The sequence below is a fragment of the Musca autumnalis genome, unplaced genomic scaffold (genome assembly GCF_047663935.1).
Source record: "Musca autumnalis isolate F117 unplaced genomic scaffold, ASM4766393v1 scaffold_1, whole genome shotgun sequence".
Lineage (NCBI taxonomy): Eukaryota > Metazoa > Arthropoda > Insecta > Diptera > Muscidae > Musca > Musca autumnalis.
Genome location: NW_027411644.1, coordinates 49,150,753 through 49,167,304, shown reverse-complemented (window position 1 = coordinate 49,167,304; position 16,552 = coordinate 49,150,753). Strand labels below are relative to the sequence as shown.

Sequence of the window (16,552 nt, the reverse complement as noted above, 5' to 3'; positions counted from 1 at the left end):
ACATATTCGTCATTTGCAAAAACCGGTTAACCGCCACAATTAACCGTTTGTTTCGGTAAACCGGTTTCGGTTTTTACCACAAATCCGGTTAACCGGTTATCAGTTTTGGACATGTTACTACCGACTCCATCTAAAATGATAGAATTAAATTTTAAACTATGCATCTATCAGGTCACAAGAATTTAGTGGCTATTGTTGAATTTATTTGTAATTAAAGTTCTACATACTTCTTGTGAATTTTTTATGTTAATTATAACATAAAATCAACATAAGCATTGTTAAAATGTGATTTATTTTTTATTTGTGTTGTTTTTGTGCCTTGCCAGTACGTATCTACGAGTACATTAGGGTTATTATTATTTTTTTTTTTTGTAAATATCAAAACTACCACTGCACTGGCGTGTAGGCCATGAAAGTATTAAAAACATTGGTGTTACATTTTTCACTATTGTGAAAAAAGTTCCGATATGAAACGCATTCACATTTTGTTATTTTAAATCAACACCTTTATAAGTAAAACAATATAAAAAGGCCGTTAGAAATCGCTTTCGGTGCAGAACTTTTTTCGACCAGTGAAACTGGTTTTATTGCTAGGACGGTATTGATACTGGGATGGTATTTTTGCGTTTGTAACCCTAATGTATATGTTTTTTTCTTTTAAACCATCATCAATTAAATTTTTACCAATGACGACATGATTCTGCAAACAAACACACACATTCATGTATTTATGTCCATTGTATGTCGGCATATTTTTCACAATAAATTTCAAATTTTATATGCAATAGTACAACAATATTGAAAATAAAATAAGCCAACAAAAACTAACACATTGAAACAAAAACAACAACAGCAAAAACAAGTTAAATAATAAATAGTAAATATCATCAAATGGTAGCCACAAACTGTATTAATTTAAACGTTATTATTTCATAATTGAATACATATGCAAGAAAGCATTTAAATGTGGATGTGTACACATACATACATATGCTTGTATTATGGACATGCATATATCACTAAAAACCATGTAGTTGAATTCTATTGTTTGTTTGTGCTTATATACATATGTGTTTGTATATTTTGGATGATTGTTTGCCGAATGGTATAAAAATTGATTAAAATTTTTGTAATTTTTAAAAATATTTTCTATTGAGTACTTTGGTTGGCCACATTCATTTAAATCCTACTACGAGGTTTTTCATTTGTATAATATCTATCGTACCCGCATTAGCTTAGCTTCCTGCTGCTGCACGCATACATACACACACATACGATAATAATAAATAATAATGGTATTGATCTCTCTGTGGTTATGTGCATGTCAGAAATTGAATTGCACAAAGGAAATTATTTGTTAGCTGGTTGATTTTAAGTGCATTTCAATAAAGTATTTAGCCAAATCACTTAGAAGTGTGTGAGTATTTTTTTTTTTGCTTTTTATTAAATTTTATTTGTAGTGAAAATATCAGTTAGACAATGAATGGACAATTTATCAATTTGCTCAAATAAATGCTTGCTACAGTTGTTCAATAAATCGAGCATAGAAAAGACTTCGATATAAGCCAATATTTTATGTTGATGTTGCAATATTGAACCACAGTATGGAGGATACATAAATGTTTTTCTATTTATTACGCTTCAAATTAATAATTTATAAGTTTTAAAGTAATTTGAGGCGTTATAAATTAAAACACAAGTTAGCAAAGACTATAGTCGGGATGGGGCCGACTATGTGATACCCTACACCACTACCCCTGTATATAAGCTTTTCACTCGTAAACATTTCATTTAGGGAGATGATAAAGTTTCAACCTATCTGGCTTTTATACCAAATGACTTAAGGCGAACTGAACCAAAATAATTAATATGTAATTTTATATTTGACTACTGTCGACATCTACTACTTGGTACTGATTGGAAACTTTGTTGGTCTTCTTGATTAGCATTTTACATGTCTTTAATACAGAGGTGTTTGTTATTAAAGAAAAAAACTTCAAAATATTAAAATTGTGATAGCTTAGCGCCTTTTGCAATAACTCTGATCTTTTACCATAAATGCCACATTTTCTATTAATTTTAAGCTCAGATGGTTTAGTTTCATTATCAAGCACTTTCCTTGGAATGTGTCCAACAGCAACAGAAATATCTGGCATGGAAATTAAATTAAATAAATTGGAAATTGGGATATCCCAGCGTCTTTTTCAACATCACAAGCATTTCACCAATTTTGGTAACGCAATTGGGAACATTTTAAAGCTCAGAATGTTGAAACGCATCCAGGCAAAGCTGAGATACTCGTAAGTACAACTCAAATAAAAAAATGGGAAATTGGGATGTGCGTCAACCTATTTTGCATAATAACACTGTGCAACATTTTTGAGTCAATCAATTGAGGCAAAAACCATATTTGGGTTTTGTTTTCTTAGATTGGGTTCGGATTTTATGGCCACATCTAAACATGGTTAAATATCGAACTTTTTAAACAAATCAGGGCTGTATATCTGAAATCAATGCGAATCATGGTTTGACTTCTGCAGCAAACTTGCAGATAAGAGCAAGAAGAAAATATTTGGAGGAATAGTGAGCTCAAAAAACTGCACTTATTGCCTCAAATATTATAATATATCTAAAAATTTCATAATTTGTGTATATTTCTCCCAAGCTGTTAAATTTTTCTTAACGTTCCCTGTTGGGAAAATATTCGCTGGAATGTAATACACAACTCTTCAGAACAGTATGTTGTTGTAAAATGCTTCTATCGCCTTGTTTCTAGCAACATTTTTAACAACAATTTGATAAATATTTCAACAATTCATTGAAATTCCCAAAATGAGAATAAACAGCCTGTGTGAACATTGTTTGAAATAAGTTTTGTAGAAGATATGTTATGAAATACCCCTTAAACAACGTGAAGTAACCATTTAGAGTTCCAGAATGTTCTGAAGAATTGATGGTCACATTATTTGGAAAATTTTTAGAATGGTTACTTGGTTTTACTCCCAATAGTTTAGTTGCTACTGCCCAGGATACAGAAATTATGTAAACTTTTCTATATTTTAACGATTTTGATGCTCTAGATGCAGCTTTCCTAGTTCATCTGTTTGACACATAAGTTCTACTACTGTGGGGCTATAATAGTGCTGAAGACTGCAAAGCAAAATTCTTATTAGATTTGGAGATAAAGATCCGATCACTGGAAAAAAGGCTAATTTTAGGTCGGTTTAGATGAAGCCATAAAATCTACCCGATCTAACAATACAAAACCCAATTAAGGTTTGTGTATTCTCAATATGCACTTTCAGAAAATGCCCATTAGAAGTTGTTTGCATTTCCAGTGTTGCACAGTGAAATAAAGGTGCTATTTTCCTCATCCTTTGACGGGCTTTCCTTTGGAATACGACTACTAAAAGCGGAGATATTCGCATTAGAATAAATTTTTGAATATTGGTCCACATAATTTTTTTGCCCATTCCGACTCTTTTATATTATCCGACCGTCACTAAACTCAACGATCCTATCAAAATTGCGAACTGTAAAGTGATTTAAAAAAAAAAATGAAAAATTGAATGTGTTACCGACTATTGCGATATCACCGTTATTTAGTCACCTACGCCAACCTATTTTGCATCATTTTAAAGATAGGATTTTCTACTTTCATAGTCAGGCTTTGCGTTTGGAAAGCCTCCAACCAAACTGTGATATTCGTCATGATAATTAAAATCGCAAAAATGAAAAGTTGGGGTTTATTTGCGTCTATACCGATATCTTCATTGTGTGGACACCTTCGACAACCTGATTTACATGGTTTGAAAGGCAATATTTTGTACTTTCATTGACAGGTTTTGCTTTTGGTATACCTCTAAGAGATGCTGAGATATTCGCTTTGGTATAAAACGACTTTTTCCCAAATAATTTTTTTGCCTATTCCGACCCCTAAATATTACCCAACCATCTTCAAAATCAATAGGCTTCTTCCCCTCCGGGACCCCATCAACACCCAACATTTGGTGACGATGCGATCAAAATTGCGACCTGTAGCGTGATTACAAAGTTTAGATGGACAGACGGACGGACACACATAGCCAGATTGACTCAGCTCGTCGATACATTCATTTTTGTATATATAAGTATGGGTCTACGACCATTATTTGGATGCGTTATAAACTTTTGGGTAAAACCAACTTATAATACCCTTCCCACATAGTGGTATAGGGTATAATGAAGTTAATGCATCCTATAATTATACACGTATGAAAGGGCTATAGAGGCACGGTTTCGACGACTTCTTACATTGACGGATAATAATTTTCTGTTACCCACAATTTTAGGTGGAAAAGCCGCTTTGAACCCCAAATGCCAAATGACATCCAAATACCTTAAATCGGACGGTACGGTTTTATGGAGGCTATTCCATAACGTGAAACTTTGTCGATGTTATTTTGATCACTTCGAACATTTAGTACTGAATTACTGAATATGTAGACCAAAACTTAAAAATACCTTTAATCGGGCGTTATGGGGATATACCAAAAGATGGACTAATGTCTACAATTTTTTAATGAAAATTTTGTTGACCCCTGGGAACCCTAATGCTACGAGGGCGGTTCGGAAACTTCTTAGCCTATCAACGAAAGAGAATAGTTAGTTTTTCAAAAATATTTTTTATTTTTCAATATAATCTCCTGAAACTTCAATACACTTAGTCCAGCGCTTTTCTAGCAATTCTATCCCTTGATTAAAATAGTTTTCCACAAGGTCTTCAAAATAGTGGTTTACAACGGTAATTGCATCTTCATTCGAGGTAAAACGGTTGCCAGCAAGGATTTTTTTTAGATTTGGGAACAAGTAAAAGTCACTGGAAGCTAAATCAGGAGAATAAGGTGGGTAGTCAAGCAACTCGTACTTTAATTCGTTGATTTTAGCCATTGTTAAAACGCTCTTGTGCGTTGGTGCGTTGTCTAGATGAAAAATTATTTTTTTGTGTTGTAAGCCAGGACGTTTTTCTCGAATTTGTACATTTAATTGATCCAAAAGGTTGCAATAGTACTCTGAATTTACACGGTGCGCTTTAAGTAATTTTAAATGGAAGGTGCTTACACCTGGGAAGTTTTTGCAGATTCTGAAACTACAATGCTCGTAGCTGAGAAATATCAAGAAACAAAAAAATCGCCGGCGGGATTTTCAAATAAATCGCGATTTAAGTTCACATTTTTAGGGGTTCTTTAGGTTTTCACGATTTTGCTTGGAAACCGCGAGACTTATGTAAATGCGCTTGAAGAAAATGTTGTAGCTGAGAAAATTCTCCACTAGATTGGCCTGTATGATATTTTCATAGGTTTCACCGTTTTTGAGATATAGAAGTTTAAATTGAGACAATGCACTGACTGTATCGACTCCTTATAAAACAATATCATGCTCAGTGCGCCTTAACTAACTTTTGATGAAAACCGCTTACATGGGAAGATTTTGCGGATTCTGAAACAGCAATGTTCATAGATAAGAAAAATAAAAAAACAGAAAAAATTGTAGGAGGGTTTTTAAATAAATAATTTAAATGATTTTAAAAGAAAAAAAAAATTGCTTCGATTCTCTGAGAGATGTAACGGAATGTCCGTCCGTTCTCTCTCAGTTTAATGATCTTTTTGTGTTCATTCGTAGGTAGGTAAAAGAGATTGGCACTTACTTGGCGTACGGTGGAGCTCCCACGTTGAAAGGCCTTCCAGAGGGGTGAGGATCACCACAGCAACACAATTTTTGGCAATTAAATTTTTGATGACTTGATGTAAAATTCCGATTGTTACTTTTAAACAATGTTTATGGATTTTAATATGATTTTTTTATGTGTTTTTTTTTTACTTTTTGCACTAAGTTATGTATTTTTTTCCTTTTATATTTAAAATTTTTTTGTTATAATATTTAACACTCACGACCGATTATATGATTTGACCACCATAATTTCTCTCTCTTTTTTTATTGTTGTAAAATGTTGCAATACCAATTCGTTCCTTTACAAATGCACTATTTCTGTGTGATCAAGATATGAACAATGTTTGGGCAAATAAGACAGACTATTTAAAAAAAAAAAAAAAATTAAGATTTCTTCCAAAATGTTAAACTTGTGATGGCTATAAATTTCCACTTTGTTCCCGAACAACACAGGAAATTCACTGATATATTCACTGATTAGGTTATTCATGCGATGAAACCACGATTTCCCGACGGCTTTTAACAAAATTCTCGCCACCTCACGGTACCGCACATTGAAAATGGACAAGGGCAACTGAGTACGGCTGACATCCTAAGATATCCTCTCCTACACGACAGGTTATGGGCAGCAGAGGTTAGGTATTCGGAGCTGGGGAAAAAGGGGAATCTGCGAATAGAGGAACAACACACCAAAGAAACCATCATTGACAACTGATTGACGAGAGATTTTGCGTTCTAAATGATCTTACCATCAATATCATCCAAAACAAAAGACAACAGTATTGCCAGTGGACAATATTAGGGTTCCAACCCAAGAAAAGTAAAAGGAATCCAAAAGCACACGAATAAAACAGCAATATTGTCTTTCGGTAATGACGATTTTACTGGTGGCCAATAGCAAAGAAAATACCAGCACAAAGTTGTCTTTATTTTAATTTTTAGGTGGAATTTCACTTAGTCACAATTTTATGTTTTAGTTTAGGGAACCGAGACAACCTTCAAAAAATACACCACAATTCCTTATGACTTTGAAATGTACTCCTATGCAACGGGAACAAAAATGAGGAAGATGTATTCATTGCTACCCCCATTTGTAGCATCGGTCAAAATGAGGCACTTATTGCTGAATTACCCACACACATGCAATATTCCAGGTTGAAACATGGCTACCTTCGTGCTACCAGTTTCACTCAAGCCGAAATCACCGAAAACCATAGAAGAATCGATAAATAAAATACGTTAATATACACATAGGCATATAAGAAACCAACGAGTAATTCAACCAAAGGTAAACGAAAACAATTGCCAAGGAATTCATTCCTAGGATTTCCTTGGTACAAGATAAGTTTTTACAAAAACTTACAATATGGAAATAAGTATCAAACTTCCTGATTATAACTTGAAATTCCATTAAATGCAAAAAAAAATCTATTTTTTGCAATATTCATTCAGAAAAAAGAAGGAAACACAAAAAAAATATAAAGAAATAAAAAAAAACAATTGTTCGCCTACCATGGGATTCGCAGGCCTCAAGACGGCTAACCCGGAACACTCCCTCCAGGCTACAGTCAACGTGTGAAATGGGGTGACAAAGCGAACAGCTAGGCTGTACCAAGCCGTTACCGCACTGGAGAGGAGAAGGAACAACAACATACCAAAATTGCAATTGCATTCTAAAAACAAGTAAAAAAGCATTAAGTTCGGCCGGGCCGAACTTTTCATACTCTCCACCATAAAAATATTCTGAACTAAAATGGAATAATTACTTTTCATTCCTGTCCCCAACTTTAAGTGGGTACGTTAAAATGTCAGATAATGTTTATGTACATTTATGCTTCATTCGTGAGGCCCTTTTTTATGGTGCCTATATCTAACTATGTATGTTGACAATTTTTGGTGGGATAGAAATTGGGAGATACTGTTATATAGGGGTTATAATAAAACATGGGGCCTATGTTGACAGTTTTTGATGGGAGCCTTTAATGTCAAATAACTCCTAATTCGGTTAAAAAATTTAGCTAGAATCTTCAAAATATAGAAAAACGGTACATAACGTGGGAACTTCAAATATCATTAACAGCTAGTTCGAGGTATCTGGGCTATACGAAAATATGAACTAAATGTCAAATTATAGCTATATCAGTCTGAAAATGTAGCTAAAAACATCAAAACACCGTAAATCGGGGGGCACCGTTATATGGGGGCTATACCAAACCGGGGACCTATGTCCACAACTTTTGTTATATAAGTTTATTGACACTTAAGAACCCTAAATGTTAAATTATAGCTACATCGGTCTGAAAATGTAGCTAAAAACGTCAAAATACCGTAAAATGGGGGTACCGTTATATGGGCTATACCAAAACGTGGACCTATGTCCACAACTTTTGTTATATAAGTTATTGATACTTAAGAACCCTAAATGTCAAGTTATAGCTAAATCGGTCTGAAAATGTAGCTAAAAACGTCAAAATACCGCAAATCGGGGGGTACCGTTATATGGGGGGCTATGCCAAAACGTGGACCTATGTCCACAAGTTTTGTTATATATGTTTATTGACACTTAAGAACCCTAAATGTCAAATTATGGCCAAATCGGTCTGAAAATGTAGCTGAAAACGTCAAAATACCGTAAATCGGGGGGTACCGTTATATGGGGGCTATACCAAAACGTGGACCGATATATCCCATCTTCGAACTTGATCTTCCGACGGCTAAAAAATGGTATTCCCCAATTTTCAGCGAAATCGGTCAACAAATGCGACCTGTATGTTGCGAACGGACGGACGGACATGCATAAATCGACTCAGAATCGACTCCGTAGAAGGAACTATGGGTCTATCTCGCTTCCTTTTGTATGTTACATACAAATGCACTAACACATAATACCCCTTACCACATAGTGGTGTAGGGTATAATAAAACAACATTGGTCAAGCCTCTGTTAAATCTCGATCCGGCGAGAAATGTAAATTTACATTAACAAAATGTAAATGTAAACAGAGGTGTCCAAACCGACGTTATGGAGTGCCACAAATAAGAAAGATGAATAGAAATTTGGGAACAGACAATAACATCTACATGCGCCTCTACAACCTATGACAACCTACGTTACATCGTTGCAAAGATGATATTTTCTACTTTCATTAGCAAGTTTTGCTTTTGATAAACCCCTTATACAAGCGGAGATATTCGCTTTGAAATAAAACGTTGACTTTTTCTCCAAATAAATTTGTTGTCCATTCCGACCTCTGAATAATATCCGACCGTTACCAAAATCAATAGTTTTTTCCTCTGTGGGACCCCCATTAACACCCAACATTTCGTGACAATCCGATAAAAATTGCCACCTGTTGCGTGATTACAAAAAATGGAAAAATGGGATGTATTACCGGTGCGGATACACTTTTCTATTTCTTCATCAGTTAGGCTCAGTATAACGTCGGTGTCATGCTTAAGTGTTCCATACGCCATTTTTGACATTTTGAGTTACAGGTACCTTTCAAAGTTTTCAACCCTGCTCTTTCTGAATTTCTAGTCGGTTTTTCTCTATCTCTTATAGTTTTCGAGATATAAAAATGTCAATATGTTCCATATCCACTTTGGACGCAAAAAAAATCTGCTTTTTTGTTCCATATCCATGCCGTTTGGCGTATGGAACAAAAAAAGACAAAAACGAATTGTTCCTCACAAAAAATGATGGCGTTTGGAACAAAAAATTGCAAAATTTTTTTCAAGTTACGAACAATGTGGCTTATGGAACAAATTATTTTAAAGGACTAGGTTTAAAAACTGAAGAAAAATAGTTTTTATATCAATATATTTTAAAATGTTGTATTGCTATATGAAACTAAAATTTATTTTTGCTTAAATTTAACGCCTCCCGCTTAATAAAAGACATGTAAGGTAATTAAAATGTCAGAAAATTAATTAAAATAGAATTATATTGCCACTACCAATAGTTCAAAGAACGATTATTGATATTTTCGAATGAATTAAACGATGAAATAAGACAATAAAAATAAGCTAATAAAAATTATATTTTTCGAAAGTGGAGAAGTCCACTCCATAAATAAAAGTAAAGAAAACGTATAACAATGGTCCCTAAATCATTTATTTTCTACTCAACTGTTTTATTGAATCCCCGAATTTTCAGCTCTACAGCAGCACTTCACATAACGGAGGTGGAACACAATTGATCAAAAGTTTGTTTGTTAAAATGTGACATAAAGTGTTCCATGTGACACAAATTGCCAAAAACATGAAAAAAAGATCCTATAGAACAAATTAACAACCTTTTGTATTTATAAAAATTGGCCATAACTTCTAGACTATAAAAGATATCTGACTAAAATAAACTCCTAATACATTCTTTGAGTTTAGTTATGTAGAACTGAGCTCTTAAAGTATTGGATTTTTGCACCACATCTATCCTGTATGTACAAAAACATTAACTTGAGTTTTTCTCGAATCAGGCAAAAGGCGTATGGAACACTTAAGCATGACACTGACGATAAGCCTTTCAAATAACTTTAAGCACACTGAGATGTGGGCAATCTGTCGGTAACTCAAAGCTTCAGGTGAGTTTTTGCCTGGTTTGACTTCTTTTAAGGGGCCGGGGATATGACCTGAGTGAAGGATATCAGTGTAGACTCTGGAGAAACATTTCCTAGTACGGATAACACTATGCTTAATGAACTCTAAGTAAATTCAATCCACCCCTGCTGCTGTGCCATTCTTCATCTTAGGTAGTCCTTGGTCAATTTCCGATACGGAGAAAGGGTGGGAGAGAGAGTCATTTAGGGTGGTGTGACTACGTAGGACCATCGTCTACACTTTTCATGAGCTCATCTTCTACTTCTGGGCGTTGGTTTGTACGGAATTCTTCTAGAAGACGTTCAATGTTCTCAATCCAGCATGGGATGCACATTTTTTGTGGAGAAGTTTTGTGACCTCTGGGAACCTGTAATGTAAAATACAGATAGTTCGGCCAACTAATATAGCAAAAATCTTCAAAATGCCGAAAATCGGTATCTTCCTTGTGCTCACAAGCAAAGAAGAAATCCTGCAACCGAAGCATGAAAGAAAATCCTCCCGCAATTGCTGGATATGGAACAACTTGACAAAAAATATTTGTTTTTAGATTCGCTATAACTTTTGTATTCCAACAGATATTCCTCTAAATTTTCGAATATGTTCTATATACTATTACCAATAAATCTAGTCAAAAATAAGGATTTTTGCCCTCTCAGATTTTCTCGCATCGTCTAGCCTTTTATGAGCTCATCTGCTACTTCTGCGCTTTGGTTTGTACGGAATTCTTCGAAAAGTCATTCACTGTCCTCAATTCAGCAGGGGATATAGTCTTTGCGGAAGCCTCCTGGGAAACACAATTTTTTTTTTTTTTTTGTGGAGAAGTTTTGTGACCACTGGGAACCTGGTAAACAAATGTAGCAAAAATCTTCAAAATACCGAAAATCGGGAGATACTGTTATTTGTGGGCTATACAAACACTTGGGCCTATAGAGCCCATCTTCGAACTTGACCTGCCTATGGAATCGACAATGCAGCGTTCTAACTCAATTATTGTGGATGATAGTGTGATTATAACAGACGGACAGGAATTTTATCTGATCTCGCAAATAATTATTTCAATGCGTTACAAACGGCATCTCCGTTTAAATCTTAGTAATATATCTTGTTATCTGTCTGTCTGTCTTCTATCTGTCAGACATGTCACAGATTCCGATCGGAATGGCTTCAATTTCGTAATTTCATTTCGATCGTTTTTGTTTTCGCTTCTTCAGGTTTCGAAAATATTATTATTTTTTAGTATAAATACGGCAACATTAGGGGAATTAAAAGAATCCAGACAAAAACATATGACTAGAAACCAATGTAGAAATGAGAAATGTGAAAATATTCCCTTTAAAGAAAGTTTTTTTATTGACATTTCAATTTTTCTATTGTTTTTGTAACTGAGGCGCATATTTATCAACATAACATTGAAAAAAATACCTTGAGTTCTTTCTTCATTGGTTTTCTGTTATCTTTGCTTTCTTTATCTTAGCATTCGTAATGCTAATTGTTTAGTTTTTACTAAAAGTTAATTTCTGTTTGAAGAAAAAAAGGGGTTTTCACAAAAAAATTACTTTCGTTTATTGAGAAATATTTGAAATTTGTGAATTTTTTAAATAAAATGATAACAATTATGAAATTAAATGTGATTTTGTTAACAAAGGAATATCTTGTTTTAAAGTGATATGTTTCCCAAAATACAATTTCACTTGCAAAATCAAAAATGGTTTCATTTCGAAAAAAATCTTCTTTTTTCATTTCCTGAAGAAGCTAAATACGGAATTAATTCCACTTTCGATCGGAATTCGTTTCTGTGGTACAAGTATGCCTGTGTATATAGTTTCTCTTTTAATAGGCGTAATTATAGCGCTCCCAATAGTGGCCCTATATAGGTACAACTACTCCGGAACCGCTTTCTCATTACATCGAAGGGAAGTTCATAGACTAGAGTTATCAGCTTTCTTAGTTGTATCTAGTTCCCCATCCATTGTATATTGAGCTGGTAGTCTATGGTAATATTTGTTTTTCTCCGCCACTATTGCTCGTAAAAATGTAACTTATCCTCCTCTTCGACTCTAGCATTTATTTAACAAAATTCTTCAATGGTTACCTGCTTATATATATCACATTGAAATGTGTGTTCCACAGTGTATTTGCCATGGTGGCATAGTTCGCATATCACATTGTCTTTTCAATGGAATCTGAACTATTTGCTGCCGAAATTTCCACGAATGCTGAAAACTTAAATTAAATGGAAGTTGAGTTCGCAATATTTTTTTGCCTATTCAAGGTCCTACATGTGGAATTATTTTAAAAGTCCATTTCCCTTGAACTCTCCTATTTCATGAGTATCGCCATTCTTGGAACAGCCTTATTCGTGCTTCGTTATTTTAACGTGCATGTTAACTCGTTGTTTTATGTGTGTAAGAGTTTAGGTAGAAGAAAATGCCTATAATTTTGCATGATGATATGATATTATTTAGCGGGTGACATAGACCATTACTTTTGTATGAAAAATATACAAATTTTATTTTTGGTTCATATTTTAATTCCCTGAGGGCATATACCGGCAAAGTAGCCTATATATGGAATAATAACTACTGAACTTTGACCATAATGCAAATTGCAATAATGTGTCTGGTAGATAATGGGTTTTGTGTAGTATAATGGGTTTTGTGTAGAGAACCACAATTTCCTCCCAAGCTACAAATTGTCTCTATCATGACAGAGAAATTTTCAGTTCAGTTGCAACTTGGGATCGCCGCGCCACCTATTTTATACCTCAGGATTTAGGGTAATGGGAATACAAACAAAATACGACCAAAGATGTGTCTCATCGAAATATTGGTTTTAGACCCCAAGTATGTTTGGACGAAATTCGTTTCAGACAATTTGGAGTCTATTTAGCCCTGTCCGTTCATCTGTCTATCTTAATGTCTAGCTTGTGCGCACGATAACTCTCGAACGGATCTACCGATTAGAACATCGTATTATTTTGCCCAAACTTTGTTTAAGTCCGAATGTAGCCTAGTCCGTCTACACCTCCCCCAAAAAAGTTCTAAATTGTTTTCGAAAAATTGTGTGAAGAATAACTGGCGAAGTTAGCAATCGATTTGCTCCAAACTTTCCATATGTAGATAGGATAAGACTATATCGGTCCACACGTTAAGGCATCTCCTACACAAAATTCGGAAAAGGAACATTTAAGAATCCTCTCAAATCGTTTTGAATTTTTTTCAGCAGATTGTACTTGCGCCGCAAATCCGCAAGATAACTCTCAAGGTGATTTTCTGATTAATCGAAACTTACACATCGTATTATTTCATCCAGTCATGTGTTAGGTTGGAATATGGACTATATCGGTCCGTCATTCGAGTACCTCCCACACAAAATTAGGGAAAAGTGAGGTTTGGGGACCCGTATCGGATCTAATTGATTATTTATTTATTTTTTTTTTTTTTTTTTGAAGAAGGTTCTTTTCACGGTACCTATTCTGGTCCCTTTTCCGGGGTAAGTCATACTTCCTGCGATAATAGTCCAGAAGTTCCAAAAACCCCTGCCGGCTCCAACCAAAACTCAGAAGTTAGCTTACTTAAATTGATTTGGTATAGGCCCATATTACGATACTTACAGATTCCACGTATTTTGAAGAAACTCGTGTTACAAAATAAATATATTTTTATACGGCAGAAGGTGAGGGTTTATCACCGTTAGCGCAGCTGACTTATACTATCTTCTTTGATGTGTAATTGAATATGAATAATTTGTTTGCATGCAAAATTTTTGAATTTCTATTCATTGTTAGTTATTTCTACCGGTATAAAATATATTTTAGATATCACAATATATGCCCACAATAACCTATTTTCGAAGCATATGCGAGGTACAAGTGTTCAATTTTGGACGATAGATCTTCAATAAACTCGCAATTTTCCCAATTATCATTATTCCAAAAAGGAAATTTGAAATTCAAAGACAATTTGAAGATGTAGCAGGAAGGGCTAATCAATGTGAATTTTCCAATGTTCGAATATTTTTTTAGAAATGTATAATTTATATATTTTTCCACAAACATCCCAGTAAAGACAATGGATGCTTCTCTTATATCAATGGATTAATATTAAGTTATTGATATGTGACATAGTTTTTATCGCCGAGTCCGAACGGGGTGTCCTAAGTTGCCACTTGTAGAGACGTTTCTCATGGCTGAAATACTCAGGAAATATCGCCAACAATACTAAGGGGTATTTTGCCACCGTTGACAATTTGATGGGAATCGAACCCGGACATTCAGCGTGCAAGGCCGTTGCACATAGCTAATTCCTACAGGTTGTGGTGTAGGGTATCACATGTTCGGCCCCGTCCGACCATAGCCTTTGCTTACTTGTTATTATTATCCAAGTTCCTAGGTGGAACATAGGGCCACAATAAAATGTTTCCAATTGTTTCAATTTAAATCTAATATTTTTATTTCATTCCATGATTTATTCGCCTTTCTCAGTTCTTCTAAAACTTGCCGTCTCCACGTTAGCTCAGGTCTACCCCTACGGCGGCTTCCTTGCGGGTTCCACTCAAGGGCTTCTTTGGCAATATTTCCGTCTTGTTTCCTCAGTGTATGACCAATCCATCGCTATTTCCTTAGTTTAATTTCCTTGATCCTTGGGTTTTGGTTGCATTTTTCATAAAGGGATTGGTTCGTAATCACATTGGGCCAATGTATTCTTAAAATTCTTCTTAAGCATCTATTGACGAATGTCTGAAGTTTATTAGCGGTTCTTGAAGACGTGTTCCATGTTTCGCATCCGTACAATAAGACTGATTTTACATTTGAGTTGAATAGTCGTATTTTGCTACTAATTAAATTTTTCAATTGTTGTTTTAACATTTTATTACTTCCTTCAAAATTTTTCAAAATGTTTTTAGTTATATATTTCACACAAAATCTGATTTAAAAGCATTTCTTTCTTACATTTCAGGAGAATATTCTGCCTCGGCCATTACTTCGGGTGTAACAAATGTCACATTACAACAACATACCCTAATTATTCAACTATTTCTAATTTTTGCATTAAAAAACATAGTCCCCCTTTGTGGGTTCTACGCAAGAGCTCACACCAGACGATGTTACAGTGGTGGTTAAAATCTAATGCAAATACATACAAATATGGAATAGCAATTAAATATTAAAATAAAAAATATATAAACACATTTTTATCTATGTTATTACATATTAATTATATGTATGTGTATATTTTACTTTTATTTTTTTAGTTATGTGTATTCTAAATTATCTGTAACGAAAACATAAAAGTAAACAACAAATCTAAATTAATCGGTTAGTTGATTATGTCACAAAAGACTGCCTTAATTTAAAAAAGGAGGAAATCAAAATTACGAAATGTATTATAAAATTAAATACATACTCACGCATTAACATACATACATGTATACATGACAATGTAACAAAATTGTGGAATTTTTTTATTATTTAAAATTATTATTATTAAGTATTTATCTATATATTATTATAATGTACATACTTATATTAAGTAAACTAGTTTAAAATTTAGATATAATTTGTTCAATATTCTGGAAAATTATCAGCAAGAAAAAACAAAACAAAACAAAATGCAAACACAGAAAAGAAACGAAAACAAATAATGTATTATTAATTAATTTTTAATAATAATTATAATAAAATTAAATTAGATATACAATTAAATAAATGTGTTTTCATAAAAACTATTTGGGAATGAGGAATTAGATATTTTTGCACACCGATAGCTGCGTCAATCTCTCATTCACATTAGTCAAACAAATATAGTATTATTATGGGCTTGACAAAAAAACAACGACAACGAATACAAAGAAAAGCTACAATCTTAAAAAATAACTCATAATCAGGAACAGAGAATTTGTAATTGAAGCAATCCTCTTATAGTACGTTTATATATAAACTGATTTAACAAACCCACTGGGTTTCAAATGTCAATTCCATTGCTTATATTTCAAATAAATCCTCGTAATGAAGGTTAACCCTGCAAAAGGCTATAATATATATTTTTTATCTTGTAGTATATTTAATTTTTATTTTTTTTATTTTGGTAATTGGGTGCAAACTTTTTCTGCATAAATATATATTCCTTTAATCTCTTATTAAGAGCATATGTCCACTTACAGTCTAATATATCCAGTTGTTTGTAGTACAATCATAAACACTGTAGAGATCGCAATTATAGTTCAATAGTCCCGATGTTTTGTACGAG

General features: G+C 33.8%; 1 protein-coding gene across 1 annotated transcript in view; it reads left to right on the top strand.

Moving 5' to 3' along the window:
- Positions 1-15,910, top strand: part of dpr15 (defective proboscis extension response 15) — a 112,821-nt gene extending 96,911 nt beyond the window's left edge. Inside the window, exon 6 of the mRNA XM_073990933.1 lies at positions 15,263-15,910. Within this exon, the coding sequence (XP_073847034.1) occupies positions 15,263-15,426 (164 nt within the window). The 3' untranslated portion in view covers positions 15,427-15,910. The remainder of the gene's footprint in view (positions 1-15,262) is intronic.
- Positions 15,911-16,552: the final 642 nt, after the last annotated feature.